Below are 20,051 nucleotides of genomic sequence, written 5' to 3' on the forward strand. Positions count from 1 at the left end.
GGCACTTCCCTCTATTTTTCGACAGAACACTCCTCTCCTCTCTCTCTCTTCTTCCTTTTTCCTCTCCCTTCTCTTCTAAAAGGTCGAAGAACTCCGATTGAAGATTCACCAGATTTTGGGTTTTGTCACCGGAATCTGGGTTTTTTCGTCGAAAGTTCACCGAAGTTGGCCGGATGATCACCGGTTTCTGGTATTCTTCACTGGAAACTGGGCAGGTCACCAAAAACTGGGCAAGTCGTCGAAAACTTCAAGGTTGACTGAAATTTTCGTCGAAAAATTCAAACTTCGCCGAAAAATTCACCGGAATCTGGAATTTCCAGAAATTCCCAGAAAAAAAAATCACCAAAAAAACTTCAAAAAATTTTTGCTATCTACCAGAACACTCCTAAACCTTTTCTTAGCTCTCTATACGTCCATATTCTCTCAATCAGTAGCTTTTGCTTACTATTTTCTATTGCATCTATTCTAGGAGGTCCCGTTTATAGGGATTGATCAGGAGTTCCTGATCAATCCTAATTCCTCCTTGGACGGAAATTCAATCTTTGAATTCAATCTGGACTCTTCTGATTGAATTCCCATTCACAATGGGATTCTTCAACTTTCAATCACAGCCATCAAAAAAAAATAATAATAATACTAATCAGATAATCGAAAAAAAAATCAGATAAAATTAACAGATAATTTAAAAAAATAATAAAAAATAAAATAAGATAAACCCAAAAATATATTACAAAAAATAATAATAATAATAATATAATAATAAATATATAACTATATAAATAAAATACATATAAATCTATTCTAAATAAAATAAATAAATAAATACAGATATACATATATTAATACATAATAATAATAATAAATAATAAAATACATAAAATACAAAAGAGAAAAAAAAAATACAGGATAAAAATTGAATTGGGTCTTACCCATTTGGGCCAGGCCCAATTGATCTGGGCCTGGACCCAATTGGGTGTCTACAAATATGATCAAAACTGCACTGTTTGCCAATGAGATTTTGACTTAATAGCAAAAAGGAAGCACTAAAACCTTCAGGTATCAGGCTCAAGTCTTATTTAATACAAGTTTGGTTATTTAATTAAGTTATACTTTATTAGTTAATTATTCAGTGATGTAATAATTTATTATATTAATATAATATTTGATTATGAGTGAGACTTCAAAAAATTACACTGTTTAAATCGTTTAAATCATCGAGGAATGCTGAAGTAGTTAGATATCCATATTTCTATTGTTCACATGCATTAGCAATTAATTTTCAATGTATGCTTATTTATACATTTATTCATTTATTTCACTATTTTTTATGTATGTTTAAAATAAATTTAAAGATTGTGAGTTTTAAATTATGAATTTTTTATTTCATGGGTTTAAAAATTTTAAATTATGAATTCTACGATATTATTAGAGAATTTCATAATATAATTATTTTAATAATAATAAAAGTTTCAATCCTATCAAACTATTGAAATATTTAAATTTTAAATTAAGTTTTACCAAACTATTAAAGGATTTATTGAATTTTTAAAAAATAATAATAAAATTTTTCAATCTTATCAAATTATTAAAGAATTTAAATATTGAATTAAGTCTTACCAAAATATTGGAGGGCTTAATAAATTTTTTGTAAAAAATATTAATAATTTTTTTAATCCTACCAAGCTATTAGATGATTTAAATATTGAATTAGATCTTACCAAACTATAAAAACGTTTAATGAATTTTATGAAAATAAATTTTAAATATAATTTTACAATAAAATCTTACCAAACTATTGGGAGATCTATATCAAAGTAAATCTTACCAAACTATAGAAAGATTTTACTGATTATTTCTTTAAATAAAATTTAAATGAATCCGATAAGGGAATCTCTTCAGAGTGGGACACTAATCTCCGTGAATACTCCTAAGGTGAGAAAATTATCTTAAATTACTATCAAACTATTTAAGTAATTTTAGGATTAATTTTTGACAATTAAATTATTTGGCAAATTATAAAGATGTTTTGAGGCTTGGATAGCTTGAAATCAAACTAATTCTATTTTTTGGATGGGCACTTTGAGGGTGTTATAACATTCCTCACGCGTAATCGCACTCATGAACTCAAATATGATTTTGTAGACTAAAATTTACCATTTAAAGATAATTAAGTCAAGCTTAAGACTTCTCTCTAAAATAAGACAGATTCGGTTAGGTGGCCAATCATACATAAATAAAAAATATTAGTGGCGACTCCTAAAATGTATGTCTAGCGGTAGGTCCACGAATCTTTACGTTATGACAGTTTAGCAATTTCACTGGGGACTCCGAGAGTTAGGCCAGTACATGATTTCACGTTATCCAAGCCTAACTTAATAAATTTTTAAAAAAATTTTCTTGTCTGTGCTTTATTTATTTATTATTATTATTTTTCATATATGTCATTCACTTGCATATGCATAACATAACATGAGCTCTACACCTGAGTTTCATCCCTTATGAATGAGTAAAGTACTTATGCTTTCATGAGATTTCATATCTTCACATGGGCTAGCAAAATATTCCCACTCAAATTAAACTATTTCTGCCTGTAGCATGTGATAGGTGAAGATTGAAGTACCTTATTATTTTATAATGGACAATGATGTAAGGAACAATTTAGAAACCCTTAGACTATCAAACTTTGAACCTAACATGTAAATAAACCCTAAGGGTTCAAACCCAAGTTAGAACCATACCTTCCCTTGTAATAGAAAATCCTAAATAAACATATAATGGAACATTGATTTTGCTTGTAAATTTATATATTATTCTTTGTATATATTTTTTGCATACTAACCCTTTATGTTATTCTTTGTATATATTATGTTGTTCTTTGTATATATCATGTTTATTAATCTTTTTCTTTTATTGTATATGTATGCATTCAAATCATTAAATCCTTCTTATTACATCCATGCATACATACATTCATTCATGTATTATTCCATTTCACTTTTTCATATATTAAAAGATGTGAATGCTTAATTGTAAATTAAAGAATAATTTTTATTAATTGTGAATATGAATTTTTGTTTTTACTATGTATTGCATACATGCATCCATGTAAACATCATTGTATGTACATTATTCCATATGTTTAGGGCAATCTTTGCCTTTCTTGTTTGGTATATAGTTGTAAATATGAATTTTTACTATATATTGCATACATTTATGTAAACATTTTTTTATGTATGCATTTCATTTGTTTGGAAAAATCTTTACCTTTTCAATTTTGTACATAGTTTTGGATATGAATTTTTATTTTCATTTATGATTGTATACATGTATTTGCATATAGATCTATGTAAACACTTTGTATATACATTATTTCATTTGTTTGAAAAAATTTGTCTTTCAAATTTTGCACATAGTTTTGAATATGAATTCTTATTGTTATTATGTATTGCATACATGTATTCTCATATACATTTTTGTATGTACATTATTTCATTTGTTTAGGCAATCTTTGGTACGTAAATATGAATTCTCGCTTTTCATTATGATTTGCATCCAGGTATTTATATATATATATATATATTCATCCATTTAAATTGTTTGACAATAAAAACCCACATGATTTCTTTCCATGAGTGGAAATGTTTTTTGTAAAAATTTTTTTTTTGTGAAAACAATCTTAAGAGAATTGATGATTACTATTAAAAATGAACATACATAGTTGTTTAACATACCATTTCATACTCTAATTTAGTTGAACACCACACCACTCAAAGCTTGACTTTTTAAGTCTTATGATCCTAATTTTCACTGAACAAAAAAAGATTTCTAAGTCAATGATCTTTATTTAAAGCTATAAGCAATGAAGTTTGAAAATTCTTGTTTGAAAATTTCTTTGTAAGCCAATGCATGAGTCACTCTCTTAAATATTCTAGATTTTGACAATTTGATAAATGTCAAGACTATTTCAAACACATCATTGCCCATGTTCCTTCACTAAGCCTAAACCTTTCCAATTTCTTTCTTGGGGTAGAATTAATGAAAAAACCATATTCTCTCAATACCTTTGTTTGACATCTTGATTTATACAACATTCTTTTTCTCTTTCTTTTATTGTCTTAAAATTTTTTCTTTGCCAACATCTTGGGGTAAATTTACCAAAAAACCTAAATTATTTAATATTTTTTATATCCTTTTTTTTGGATGGCAACGATTTCATTTCTTGATGTGGTTTGTGAAAATGAAGATTGTTACATTGGGATTTCATTTAATTTAGTAAGATGATACAATGAGCTTGAGTTTCAAAAAAAAAAAAAATAAAAGAAAATTAAAAAATTGTGCATATGAAATATTCAAAAGATTCCAAAATCGAAGAAAAATCTACTCATAAGAATTGCTTTTTAATAGAGATATCCATATTTGATATAATAAATGACCATCTTTCATATTCTTTTCACAAAAAAAAAATTTATTTGCTACCCCTTTTGAGATTATTGAATTCTTTTTTTAAGAAACCTCAACCAAAAATCACCCTTTATACTAAGGGCAAGTATAAAAAGAGATTTATTTGATAAAGTATTAGATCCAAAGTTAAGGATAAAGAATGAATGCCTACAGTCAAAAAGCAAGCTTTAAATTTTTGGACAATTTGTCAAGATGTGGACACATGATGAAAAAAGAAAACAAAATAAAGGAAAGAAAAAAGATAAAAATGTATGTTTAGAGAAGTGGAAAAGACAAATGTCCTTAAGAAGAAAATTGATTCTTGTTTTGATTACCCTTCAACACATTTTTGGGCCTATTTATCCTTTCTTTCAGAATCCTAAACCCTTACCTATATTACATCCTTTAAAAAGTTTATTTTGATCAAGTGTGGAAATCTAAATTGAAAAGTTTTCTTTAGGAAATCACCATCATTTTTGGATTTTAGATGAATTTTAAATTTTCAAATGCATGATGGAATGAAAAAAAAAAGGAATGAATGAATGAAGTTCTAGGGTGAAAACTTGAAAAGGTAGTCTATAGCAAGTTTGAATGCTACTCAAGCAAGTTCATTAAAAAAAGTGATTTTGAAAGAACCTATGAATAATGAAGACCTTTGAGAAATTGAAGAAGTTAAACCCTAATATGAAGATTTGTTTTAAAGTTTGAGTATTTCTTTTTCTTTTTTTTTTAGAAATTTTGAGCCTATCATAGTCAACCTTAATATTTGTTAAAATGCCCCATATCAAGAACCTAAGGGAATGTCAAAATGAATTGTGCTTTAAAAAGAATCATTTTTCAAATTTAAACTTTCATTTATAAGCCTAGATGAAGAAATATCAATTTTCTTTTTCTAATTCAATGACAAAATCTTTATTAATAATTGAAATCCTAATACGCCAAGCCATTTCATCTTGTTGGAAAAATCAAGATTCAACTAATTCATTTTGGGTAGTAATCACTAGCTTTCAAGAGATCTAAATGTCATATGTTGATACATTTGGTCATAGAAAAGTGATATGTGGGGTATTTTTGGGGGGCAATTGGTTGCCATTCTTTTAAAAGTTTTTAAAAATTTTCAAGTTTGAAATGTTATATATACGAATTTTGATGGATGGGAAAAAATTATTTTTAAATCAATATGAAAAGAGTGACTTTTCTAGGGTAACAAAAATTCTTTATTTTTATAATTATTTTTGCACTATTTAGTAAATATACAAGTCCTTATTTTGATAATTATATCTACATAATGGTTTGGATATGCGTGTGCATCATTTAGGGAATTTGTAAGTTGCATAATTGATTAGACCACACATCTACATTATTTGGTGAATATTTAATCCATTGTTTTGAATATTGCATTTGTATCATTGCTTGTTTCTACCATACATTTGTGTTATTTGGTGAATATCTAAATCATTGTTTGAACATTACATTTGCATCATGGTTGAGGCATACATTCACATCATGTAGTGAATATTTGAATCTTGGTATGGCATCTGCATTGTTGTTTGCGACATGAATTTGTATCATTTGCATTATTTAAAAGGCATTATATCATGGCATTTATTGCATACAAGATTTCGACTTCGTTGGGAGAAAATGTTTAACTTTTAAATCCTTGAATGAAGAAGATCCACCATGATGATATTTTATTTTGACAAAGAAAACTTTCCAAAATTTTTAAAGTTATAGAGCTTTTGTTTAAAGAAGCTTTTCAAATAAGAATATTCGAAATTTTGGATATGAAACCCTAAAATTTTTTCAAATGAGAATCCTTGGATGTACAGCCATAAAATTTTGAAAATGAACTTTAGAAACTTTGAATATGATCTTTAATTTTTTGAATGTGAGTCTTTAAAACTTTGAAAGTGAATCTTTAAAATTTTTTAAGGTAAATCTTTGAAATTTTGGATAAAAATTCCTAAAATTTTTCAAATGTGAATCTTTAAAATTTTAGATGTGAAACCTTGAAATTTTTCGGATAAAAATCTTTAAAATTTTTGTTGTGAAATGTTAAAGTTTTTGAATGTGAATTTTTGAAATTTTCATTTTTAATCTTTAAGTTTTTAGAATAAAAATCTTTAACTTTTGAATTTGAATCTCTAAAATTTTTTTAATATAAATTTTGGATTGAATCCTTAAAATTTTCGAATGAAAATCTTTAACTTTTGAGTGTGAATCTAAAAAATTTTTGAATGAGAAGCTTTAAATTTTAAAGGTGAGCCTTGAAATTTTTTATGTGAATCTATGAATTTTTTTATATGAAACTTTAAATCTTTTGAATGAGAATCTTTAAAATTTAATGATTAAAATTTTTTTTAAAAAAAAAGGTTCTGTCGATTGGTGATTAAATCTTGGATGGACTCAATCAGTATGGGATATGTGAAATCCCATCAAATTGTGGACTTGTAATCAAACGAAAACTCTCTTGATTTTTTTTGCCTATAAATATAGGCTTGAACACACAGAAACATACACACGAAATAGAAAACAAAGGAGCAAAGAAAAAAAAAGAAGGTTTGTAGGAAAGCAAAAGCAATTTTATGATTTGTTTTAGGAATTTTTTTGGAATTTTTGGCATTTTTTTTGGAAAACTTCTGGAAAATTTTTTAGATTTCGACGAGTTTTTTGGCCAAACTTGAATTTTTCGATCCTATTTCTCAGTTTTCAACGTTGCTTCCTAGTTTTCGATAAAAATTCAACTGAAAATCTGGGTTTGTATAGAGGAAAAAAGGAGAAAAAAAAAAGAAAGAGAGAGAAAGAAAAGAGATATCTGAAGAAAAACGAGAATTTTTGCCTTTTATACCGTTGTAAAACAACATCGTTTTGGCCTTACTAATCTCAAAGGATTAGCGCGTTTTGCCATCGGACCAACCCGACCCGATCGCGACCCACGTACTAGTCGACCCTTGAAGCCAAGCCGAGCTGCGTCGAGTCCTCAAGCCTACTTCCCCGAGCAATTTCTTTTGTCTTGAGCCGAGTCGGATTCTAGTCACAAATCGAACCGTTCTTTGATTTTTTTTATGTGTTTATTTTTTTACTATTTTTACATGATTAAATTTAGGAATAAAAAATAAAAAATAAAAAATTTTGAGAATGAGTATTAATTATCCAATGATGGAATTTATAAAAACTTTCAAATTGTAAATTTCTATAAAATTTTTAAGTGAGAAATTTTATCTAAATTTGTCCCAAATTGTGGATTAATTTAGATAAAGTTTCAATATCAACAATTAATTTTATTTTTAAACCAAAAAATAAAAAACATAAAATTATAAAAATTTTGAAATTAAATAAAAATTACCCAATGATGTTATTCTTAAAATTTCAAATGGTAAATTCCTAAAAAACCTTTAGGTGAGAAATTTTCTCTAAATTTGGCCCAAATGATGGAATAATTTAGATGAAATTTCAATACAAATAATTATATTCTTTTCCAAATAAAATTTTGGTTGAAAATATGTAATAATTACCCAATGATGAGATTCTTAGAAATTTCAAATGATAAATTTCTAAGAAATCTCTATGTGAGAAATTTTTTTTAAATTTGTCCCAAATAGTGGAATAATTTAGATGAAATTTCAATAAAAATAATTGTCATATTATTTTCTTTCCAAAAAAAAAAAAAATATTTCTAGATAGGCCCAAATTGTGAAAATTTTAGAAATTCAAAAAAGAAAAATATTTCTAAATAGGCCCAAATTGTGAAAATTTTAAAAATTCAAAAGAGAATATTTCTAATTTGGCTCAAATGGTAAAATAATTAGATATATTTTTGACAAAAAAATAAAAATTAAACATTTTTTCGATGACAAAGCCTCTTCAAGGAAACAAATGAAATCCTTAAATACTCTTGAGGTGAGAAAATATTTTTAAAAATTCTACCAGATTGATGGAAGAATCTTATAAATTATTTTCAATATTTCACATTAATAATTTGAAATCATTAGACTCAAAACCTAAGGATAAATTTAAAATAAAATGGTACCATATTTTGGATGGGCATATGGGGGTGCTATAACTTTCCTCACATATAATCGAACTCCCGAACCTTGTTCTGGTTTGTAAACCTAAACCTATTCTTTTAGGGACCCTAAGTCAAGCTTAGAAGCTCTTTAAAAGGATAGATTTCATAGGTGACCAATCACACTTAGATAAAAAAAGATTGGTGATGACTTCATTAATTTGTTAATTCTAGCTATAGATTTTTTTATCTATATGTTATGACACTATATGATCTTCTAACTTGCAGATCATTCTTGATCATTTTCACGTGCTAATTGCACTCGAATAAAATGGATGTCTGGGTCTCTGCATCATCCCTATCTAATAGATATGTGCAAAGAGAGGCAGATGTAGACACCTATCTATGTCTAAGGCAAATCGAGGTCATTTTTCTTTGTTATTATCATTTTTATAGTATAGTATGTTATTATATATAGTATTATTGTTAGTGTTATTATAGTATAGTATGTAATACAGCACATTATTATTATTATTTTATTATTATACCATAGTATATCATTTTAGTACTATTATTATTATTATTGTTATTATTATTATTATTTCTACTTTCTTTTCTTGTTCGATCGGCAGTGATAATTTTGGAAACTTGAAATCGAATCAAGGCACAGTAAAAATGGTTTAATGACACTAGATCACAAAACCTTTAAATTGATTATAAACATTAGCAAGAATCTAGCCCTAAATCGTGCTATGATAGAATTCAATCACAGGATTCAAGCCTTGATTGATTCTATCCATTTCCTAAAGTTATCATAAAGGGGCTTATAAATTGAATGGGAAATCATAGAATAGGACATAGAGATTTTAAGGAGGAAAGTCTGAAAAGTTCTGGACAATTGGAGTATTCTAGAATTTTGATTCTAGATTTTTGGGTTCGATCTAAAGTTTCTGGAATGGTATTTAGATTTCTGGAGTTTTTGAAGTTTTCTACAAAGATTTTGGGTTTTTTCTGGGTTTTTTAGGTTTTTTTGGGTTTTGGAAGAACATTTGAAATTTTCGGTTGAATTTATCGGTGAAGATTGAATTTTTCGATGGGATTCCTATAAAATTTCTAGAAACTGACAACCAACTCCAGTTTTTTATGAAGGTTTTAACTAGCTTTTAGAGAGAATCGAGAATCCTAATGCTAGAGAGAGAGAAAATATTGAACTTCTGAGGTTGAAACATTGAGTTTGGCTTATATATTGACCCAAAACGATGTCGTTTTGAACACCCCAAATCTGCACGTTAACCCGATAACTCACGTGAAGATCTGTGTGCAAGTCTGATTCATTTTGCAAGTTTTTTTTTCTTTTTCATTTTATTTTTTGATTTTTATTTATTTTATATTTTTAATTGATTTCATTTTATTTTATTTTAATCTCTATTATTTGTTTTATTGATTTTTTTTACTTGTTTATTTTTACTGAATATTTCATGGCTATTTTTTTTTAAATAATAACAATAACAATAAGTCAAAAAAATAAAAAAATAAAAAAATCTTTTTCAAATAAATTTATGGAATCCATTAAACTATTGAAAAATTTCATAAATCAGTCTTCAAAAAAAAATAATTTTTATCCTTTAAAGTTTTGGAAGATTATTTTTCAAATTAAGTCATACCAAAGTATTGGGAGAATTAATGAAATCCTCAAAATTTTTACAAAATAAAATCTCACCAAACTATCGGAAGATCTACTTCAAAGTAAGTCCTACCAAAATATTATGAGACTTTACTACTTTTTTTAAATAAAATACTTCAACAAATTCGATGATGAAACCTCTTCAAAGTGAGATTTAGTCTCTATAAATACTCCTGAGGTGAAAGAATTATATTAAATTACTACCAAACTATTGGGATAATTTTAAGACTAATTTTTAATATTAAATATTTTGGTAAACTACAAATATGATCAAGGCCTGGATAATCTAAAATCAAACTGATTTCATCCTTTAGATGGGCGCTGTGGGGGTGTTATAACATTTTTCATGCGTAACTATACTCCCGAATCTAAACTCTGATTTCATATATCAAAATATATTATTTAAAGAAACTTAAGTCAATCTTGGGACTCATTTTTAAATAGGACAGATTCAATAGGGTGACCAATCACACCTAAACAAAAAAAGATTGGTGACGATTCCTCTAATCCATGTCTAACAGTAGATCCACAGATCTATACGTTATAACAGTCAAGCTTAAGACTTCTCTCTAAAATGGGACAAATTCGATTAGGTGATCAATCACACCTAAAAAAAAAAAATTAGTGGTGACTCCTAAAATCTATATCCAATGGTAGGTCCATGAATCAATACGTTATCATAATGATAATCACAAAGAGCATCAATATCATACCACTTAGGATAATGAAGATTTAATGGCCCTAAAGGAAATGGTACAATCATATGATTTTTAAAGAGTTGTAGGAATAGCTCAATGTAAGTCATAAGAATTGGATCAATGATGGCTGTCTCTTTCTTTTAATTTAATGATGTTTTTTCGGTTAAGTAGTTGTTTATCCCATCGTTGAGGTTCTTGAAATAGAATTAGGTGCATTTGCTTGATGGTTTATAGGGAAACTTAGCTACTGAATAGACTAAAAAGCACCAATGTTTTGGGATGCACTATTCATAACTGGGAAATAGTATGGGTTTGGGTTGATTTGTGGGGATTGAATAGGAGCAGGTTTTGTTTGGGTTACAAAAAAGGATTGTTAAGAGATAACTAGATAACGATGGAGATTTGGGTATGAATCAATTTGTGGAGTTTGGACGAAGCCATCAAATGAATTGGTAGCATTAGTATTGTAAGAAGCTTTTTGGTCCTGATTGAGTGTTTGCTTGATGCATAAACAAATTAGGTGTGATGAGGCTTCCTGAGAATAGGCCACTTCAAGCTTTTCCACCAACTTGGTAAGTCTTTTTTCTATTTCTCATATGTCATAACCAAATTCCTCTTGGTTAAGTTTCAAGACCCGTATCTGTGCTTCTAATTGATCTCACATGTCTTCTGAATTACTAACCCAAATAAAACAAAAGATTTGTATATTATGCAATGACATGATGAATGAATGATAATGATCTATGAATGAGTGAAATGCATGAAATGAATGAAAATAGATAAATAAATAAATAACAAATAAATAAATAATTGCTAACCTATTGATATTAACATAATTCGTGCAAAAAAGGAGTAACAAACAAGAATAGAGTTAGCATACAATATAAATAACAAAAAAGTAAAACACAAGTTAGTGTACAACTTATGTAAAACAACAAGTATGTGACCTAAATTTGGGTTATTTCTATTGAACAAAAGGACATGGCCCTATCCTAAAGCTAGAGCCTTAAGGTTCACTATATTTAAGGTTTGATATAGGCTAAAAGGTTCCCCAATTATTTCTTACTATCATCTGCACTAAACTAGTAAGGCATTCTAATCTTCACCCATAACAGGCTTCAAATGAAAAGGATTCAACTTGAGTGAGAATATTTTCTAGAGATTGCGAAGCTTAATATCTCATGAAAGCATAGATACTCTACCTCCTCTTAAAAAGGACAGAACCCGAGACTATGGCTCATGTTATGATAAACACATGCATTGTGTGAAAGAATAGTTTTTTGAACATATATCAAAGAAATAAACAAATAAGAAAATAACCACGAAAATAAGTCAATAAAATAAATAAATAAATAAATAAAACTAGACTATTCAACCAAGAGTTTATGATCATATAAAATTAATTTTTAGTTTGACTCTCTTAAGTCCCCGTGAAGTTGCCAAACGATCATAATGTATCGATCCGAGAACTCAATTGCTAGACGTGATACATTAAGAAGTTGTCACTAATCTTTTTTATTGAGGTGACCAATCCTATCTTTTGATCTATGAATTTGAGATTAAGTTCAAAAATACAGTTATGTGTAAGAAAGGTTATAACACTCTCATAACACTCGTTCGAATATGGTACCAATTAGTCTTATATAATCTTAAATTGGTCTTATTTAAATAGTCTTTTACTTATTACTTTATCATTTTTATTTTTTTATTTTTATTATTTGAATATTGAAAATTTTCTAAATTATTTTCAATACTTTCGATATAACTTAAAAAAAATTTCACATTAAAAATATTCAAAAAAATCACTTATTTCATTGAAAAGACTCCATCATCAAATTTATTTTAATATTTTGAAAGTAGGTTACAATTCCTTTATACAAACACTTATGGTGTGATTTTAAAAATTTGGAGAAAAATTACCTCTTGTGATTCCCTCTTAATTTTATTATCGATGAAAATTTTAATTTACTTTGAAACATTTATTTATTATTTATTTTTATTATTAAAATAAAAAAATTTTATTGGTTAAATTCTCAAAATATTTTTAATACTTTTGGAATATTCTGAGAAAATTACTTTCCTAAAAAATTTTGATAAAGTCCTTACTTATAACTTTTATTCTTGTAAAATTTTACTTACCCTAACAATTTAAATATTTTATATTTTACTGTTTTTTATTGAAAAGATTTTCAAATAATCTTACTAACACTTTTGGTAAAATTTTAAAAAAATAGTTTTTTAAGAATCACCAATTATTATTATTATTATTATTTCTTTATGTATTTATTTAATTCTTGCTATTTATTCGAAATGAATATTATTTTTATTATTTTTATATTTGAAAATTTTAATTTTCAATAAAATTACCACTTATGACTTAATAATGTTCTTTTTTTATGCTTGAAAATTTCTAACATATTTCTAATACTTTTAAAATATTTTAAAAAATTTTTTTATGCGAATAATTTTAATAAAATCACCATTTATAACTTTATTGTTATTTTAATTATTTATTATTATTGGTTTTTTTCTTTTTTATATTTTTCTTTATTCTTATTCATTAAAATTTTTATTTTCATTATTTTATTTTATTTTTTAAAATTATTTAAAAGAAAATTACAATTTCAAATTTTCCTAAGTTTATTTTTTAGCAATTATTTTAAATTAATTTCAATAAAAAATATTTTATATTTTTTACTATTTATTTTATTTTTCCATCAAAAGTTTATACAAAAATCAAATAAAAAAAAAAAAATATATATATAATATATAATATAAATATATAAAAAATAAAAAATACGACGAAAATACTTAAAATACCTCTAATCAACTCTAATAAAAAAAAAAGGTAATTCAAGCAATTGATTCAGCGAGATCAATCAGCAGCAGAGAAGACCGTGTTGCAAGTCGACTCCAAACGACATCATTTCACTTTTTTTAAACTACAAAAGCAAAAAAAAAATTATTTCATTTTCTTTCCTTTCCCTCTCTCTCTACCTCTTTCTACCACAGAGTCTTTCTCTCTTTAAAACCCCAATCGACCGTCGCTATTCATAGATTCCGGTGGCCTTCACTACCACTACCATCGTTCGCTGTCATCACCGTCATTCACTGCCATCATTTATCGGTCACCAGCATTGGTTGGCTTTCAAATTACACCAAAAGTTTCCTTTTTTTTTTTTTCCTCTTTCTCTTTCTTTTCCTAGTTTTCCCAAAAATCAAATGGATTTGCCTAGATCTAAGCCGAAACGTCACAGCTTCTAACCCCAAAATATTCTCTGCTATCACTCCCAAAGGCTACCGCTTCAAAGGATGCTCTTTCCCTACCCATGGCCTTCCTCTTCTCCAAATATCCAACCCCAAAACATCCCAAATCACCCAAATCGAATACTTTCTTTCTCTTTTTTTTTGTTTTTGGCAAATTGGTTTACTCACTTGGTGAAAACTGCATTTTTTTTTTTAATGTGGCTTTAACTAAGGTTCCTGCCCAAGGGGACGACTATGGCTTTTTGTTATGATTTCAGTCTTTTTTTTTTGTTATTTTTCGCTGTGGGTATTCGATAATGGATAATAGAGAGGCAGCAAAGGGTGGTGCTTGTTGAGGCAATGGGAATATCGATAGAACCCTTGCTATTCCCTTTGGCCTCTAAATTTTTTCAAAAAAACCCTCCCCGATTCTCTACATTACTATTCTATGTGTATTAGATATATAGAGCTTGCATAGGAAATCAAATCCCAGAAAAATATAGGATTAAAGGACATTTTTTCAAAGTCATGCCACAAAAAGTTTTGCTACAACTTTTTGACAAATTTTTTGATAAAATTTGCATTTGTAGGTGTAAACTTGGGTGGCAAACGGTTGGAGCTTGACTTTAGTTCCAAACAAATTCTAAAGCATCTCTTTTTTATTGATTTTGATTTTTTTTTCTTTTTTTTTTATATTCTTGCTTCCTTTTATTGACTTTTTTTTTATTATATTTTTTTTATATAATAATAATAATAATAATTGAACCCAAAATATAATATATGTGATTAAAATTTTTGATTGAATTTAAATTAAATATGAATATAATTCAAGTTAATTTCTATCAATTCAAATAAAATTAGGCATTTATACTCAAACATCTTTTTACAACACAAAATTACCAAACATATGAAATACAAAGCGAGAAAGGGGAAGAAATTGCGTCATTTGATCCTTCAACGCAAAATAAGGAGGAACGTGGGAAGAATTTGAAAAATAAAGGAAATAAAAGGCGAAAATGAAGTTGCACGAGGGGAAAGTGATTGCGAGTCTCGTGACAAGGACGGCTAGACTAACAAACCACACATCTCATTAATTGCATGCCAATTTTTTTGTTATTCACTTTCTTCTTGTTCACAAATTTAAAAAAAAAAAAAAAAAAAGCAAATTGCGATCCATCTGTTAATTTTGTTACGGAAAACTACACGTGACTGTTGTCTTTACCAAATCAGTCAGTATTCACATAGCATAATTATGGAAATTCATGCTGAGTTCACTTCGCTGTGGCAATAGCATAGGCTTACATAGCATTCCATATAGCAGAAATAGTGGATTTTAGTAGCTTTCACCACATAATGAAATAAAATTTGTATTTTAAAATAACTTATGATATACTTTTTTTAATGAATTTATTTATGATTTTTGTCAAAATTTTAAATTATTTTATTTTTATATATTTTAAACTATTTTATTTTTATATATTAAATTATGAGATCTATTTAAGAGTATCTGAGTTTTTAAATGAGAATTATTCCAATTGACACTTTCAAATTTAATGAAGTTTTTTTAAAAGTGAGTTTCATATTGCTTTTCTCTTCGGCTAGCCTCCATACCAGCCCAATGGGAAGGCTTGGGGAAAAGCAAGGCCCAATATGTCACATTTTATGACTAGAAGGCCTATACCAATACGCTCAAGTTAATGTTTTCTAATTTGTCACCCTGATTTTGGTAAAGATATTGATACACACATGTTAAGTTGAAATATTTTTCTTACATATTCCTAGAATACTACATTTTCATTGTTTGGTTAACTTTTGTGTATGTGTATATATGCAAATATTCAGCTATATATGTTTCAATTAGTAAGTCATTAAAACCTTGATTTTAGAATTGAAAAATTCTTATATTCATACCTCTTTTATTAAGTAGCGTGCATGCATACCTATCCCTTACTATGTATAGACTATGGGTGTGTGTTTTATTTTTTATGGATCCTATTAATGCTTTCAAAAGATGCTTTATATTTGCGATGCTTACTGCTTAATTTAAGAATTTTTTTTTCAAATTCAGTGAATGGAGACAAAAGTGAAACAAAAAGATAAATTATTAGAATTTAAACTTTAACTTAATTAATTTATATAATCATTTTTAATTAAAAAATAACATTCAACATATTTGTGATTCAAATCTTAATACTTATAAATTTTTTTATTCTCAAATTGTAATCTTTTTTATAAAAAAACCAATTAAACATATTTTTTGGAGTTAATTATTTGATTTAGATATGGACGGTTACTATTTTTTTGCGGTAATTGAAGCAAAAAATGTTTGACTCCACCTTTTTGTGGCTTACATTATGTAAATGTTAATAACATACAATAGTTGAGATCATAAAAAGAAATTTATAAAATATTCACTTGACGTGGCAACCCTTATTTTAAAAAAAAAAAAAAGTAGTGCATTTAATTCCATTTTAGTTTTGCTTTGAAAAAAATAACAAAGAAATTAAGTAGGAAAGTTGGCCTTTGGCTCCCTCGAGAAAGTGTAAAAAAATTTATAAGTTCGTTTTGAAAGTACTAAAGGTCAAGACCTAAAAAGGGAGTGTGATAGTGATAATATAAGTCCAACAACCATTGATAAGTGCAGCGATGTATTATAAAAGAAAGTGATATATGCTTTCACAAATCAAAAGAAAAGTTGGTACAAATTCCCCCCCCCCCCCCCCCTCATTACCAAACAAAAAAGTAAAAAGAAACGAGTTTTCCTTTTCTTTTCTTTAATGCAGAAGCAGAAAAAAAATTGAAATTTAATCCCTAGTGGAAAACAACTCAAACCGCACAATCTTTGTCTGTAATTGCCTTACCTACTTTCTCTTTTCACCACTTCTTCATGTTCTTTCTTGTGTGGTTGAAGTGTGAACTCTGACCCACACTTTGAAAACTTAATTTTCTTTTTTCTTTTTTTTTATATTTAAAGTTATTAAAATTTACATTAAATTTACTGAAATTAAAATTTTAATATTGTATCAATAAATCCCATTATTATTGATTTTTTTTTTTAACTTGGTTTAGGATGTCATGGTTTTTTATACTTTGCTAAATCTATCAGAATCGGTAAAATGACAAAAACTTTGTGCTCTTATTAATCTATTCATTGACATAACGTTTGATTATATTTTTAGAATTTTTTATTTTATACATGAGGAAAATAACTTATTCAATGCTTATTTGCTATCTCGAACGATAAATATAATAATAATAATAATAATAATAATAATAATAACCAGAATATGTGCTATACTCATTACTATATATATTTTTCGAGAGTTCGATTCTTATTTTCTAAAGCAGCAGCATGCAGCATGCAAATTATTGCTAGGGTAAATTATGATTTGACTGAAATTAAAATTAATCTTGAATTCTCTAATCGCCAATGAACTTAAATGAAGATACGATTTATTAATTAAAATTTTATCACATCAACTTAAATGAGATTATATATATACTTTTTATTAATTTAATTCTTATGTAAATATGATTCTATACATATAGACCATGGATTTCATTAACTAAATTTACAAGAAATTAATATTATAAATAAATTATGTAAAGACCACAAAACTGAAAACATTTATTATTTATAATAACAATTCAAGCACATCCCAAAGGCAAAGAAAATTGTCCAGACACGATCTCGATGTCAATTTTCTTACTGCAGTTAACATATATTTCAAGTAATAACTTAATTAGTTGGAAATCATATATATAATTGGTTAGCAATATATTTGTTTATACAGTGTTTACACCCCAGTATTCATGGGTCTACTGCTACAATTATTTATTGTTGTTGCAGAAGAATTCCTATTTTCTCGACTTGGGTCGTCAATTACAATGACAACATTAGAGCAATTAGCATCATTGGAAGATTTCACAATTTCTTCAGGTTGTCCTGTCTCCGGTTTTTCTGATGAGACAGTTGGCTCAACGGCTTCAAAATTTACCATGGATGCAAGTTGATGAACAGATTCAGCAATTTCCTCCGTGCAGCTGACCACATCGATTAATAACGAAGCTACTGCAGCCACTGGTACCACTTCCAAGATGTCCATATCATCAACCCATAAGCCTGATTTGAGTAAAGAGTTGAGATTCCTGGCAGCAGATTTTGAGCATTCGATATGGATATCAGCAGAAAATGGTTTGACCATTGTTGTGATTGCCAATGCTAGTTCCTTCAATGCTTTACCAGATTCCAAGCTCATTTTTGTGCATGTCTCTTGGATTTTACTTCGAATTTCTGGTTTTGCCTACAACAATGGCATTAAGAAGACATTCCCAATATGGCTAATCAACAAAACAAGGTATTTAACCCAAAAAGGAAAATATGAAAAGGAACAACACTTGATGTAATCAACTTTTGGTTTTTAGCCTATTTCTAATGAGTATTATCTTTTTTGTTTGTTCTAGAAATTAGCCAAGTAGCTCAAGAATTTGAGACGTAGAGATTTAGACAATACTTGAATGTCAGCATTTAGGTGTCCATTAAGAGATTCAATTCGATAAGCACACTGGCGTGTTAGAGCTCCAATCTTCAGGTACTGTTTCCATGGATGTCGAAATTGAAATCGACCATGCCCTGGCTCCCATCTTGCAAAATTAGCCTTATAAAAAACAACCAACAGCAAAGTAAAAATCAGAAACCAAAACACCAAGCTTTCTAAAGAGAGATGGAAAAGAGCTAGAACTTTTTCACCCACCAAGACATCTTCGTTATTTTTTGAATTAAGAACACTTTCATATCCCTGTAAAAAGGATTTATCTTCTTTGGACGCTCCATTCTCTGGCAGTTTAAAGTATTCATCTGCAAACCCTGTAAACAATTTTTTCTCTTCTTTTAGTGTTTGGTTAAAGGGGAAATAAATAAATTGCTTTTAATGAGTGGAGATGTACCTTCTAGGAAGCTACCAAGCTTTTCCATGTTGGAAGCAATTAAGTTGTGGAGGTCTTCACCAGCCCAGACAGGGAAAAGCAAAATGGAAATTATGACACAAGCAGAGCCACCTATGAGGACGGTTGATAATCTCTTGTGAGCCAATTCTAATATTTCATCCTCTCGAAAACCCGATATAGATATGAGACAGAATGTCAAAATAAATATCAACAACCCATAATCATATCTTGCCTTGATTCTGGGACAGAATCTCGCAAACGTAGAGACCGCAGCTGCATAAATTTTGTATCCCGTGAGTTGAGTTGTTTTATCCAATTCAATAAACTAGGAAAAGGAGAATTTGTGGTGCACATTATTTTCAAGTGTCAGTTTTACCTTGGAGGAAGACAAAGAACCCAAGTACTATGGGCTCACCTATCCGTCCTGATAGGTTGGCAAGGTGATGAGCCCCAACAGCTAGAGCACCAGCAAGCAACGATGCCAATCCTCTATTCACACCTTTCCCAAGAGTAGCCCCTGATGAAATGAATTACCATCTTAGTCAAAACCATTTATGTCTTCAATTCTCCGCTTAATTTGTTTGACTTTGAGCTGAACTTAACAGGTCAGGGGGTGACAAAACTTACCCACAGAGAATTCAAAGACGACGACGACAGTCATTATAGCCCACATTGCAGAAACGCCAAAGCTATCGTACAGTGGCTGATAGTAATAAAATAATGAGACCAAGGTGAGTGCAAGTCCCACTTTTAGTGAATGAACAACTCTTCTTGGATCATCTTGGCCAAGCTTTTTCACCTTGCTAACAAATTCAAACACCGTAGTCTTTGTACCATTAGTAATGGCCTTTATCCGTGACCATCCACGAGCAAACATGTCTTGTTTTTCTTTCTCTTGACTTGCTGTTGCTGACTCTAAATCCATAGCTAATTGATTCACAGAGATGTCGAGATGATGCAAAACTGAAAAAGTTGCATGAACCAAGAGCACGAATAGAGATTTTAAACAGATTGCCAAATAGAATATGCC

The 20,051-nt window shown here is 28.2% G+C and overlaps 1 protein-coding gene across 1 annotated transcript; it reads right to left on the reverse strand.

The window, feature by feature from the left end:
• Positions 1-17,689: 17,689 nt before the first annotated feature.
• On the reverse strand, positions 17,690-20,051 carry LOC149518381 (aluminum-activated malate transporter 2-like). The gene is made up of 6 exons (XM_089763330.1): positions 19,649-20,051; positions 19,398-19,538; positions 19,022-19,294; positions 18,829-18,941; positions 18,589-18,732; positions 17,690-18,378 (listed from the first exon to the last, which is right to left on the reverse strand). Exons 1-6 carry the CDS (start codon positions 19,944-19,946, stop codon positions 17,872-17,874), a joined length of 1,476 nt encoding a protein of 491 aa, XP_089619456.1. The 5' UTR covers positions 19,947-20,051; the 3' UTR covers positions 17,690-17,871.

Source organism: Durio zibethinus, chromosome 6 (genome assembly GCF_047325235.1).
Source record: "Durio zibethinus cultivar Kanyao isolate XHJ-2024 chromosome 6, ASM4732523v1, whole genome shotgun sequence".
NCBI lineage: Eukaryota > Viridiplantae > Streptophyta > Magnoliopsida > Malvales > Malvaceae > Durio > Durio zibethinus.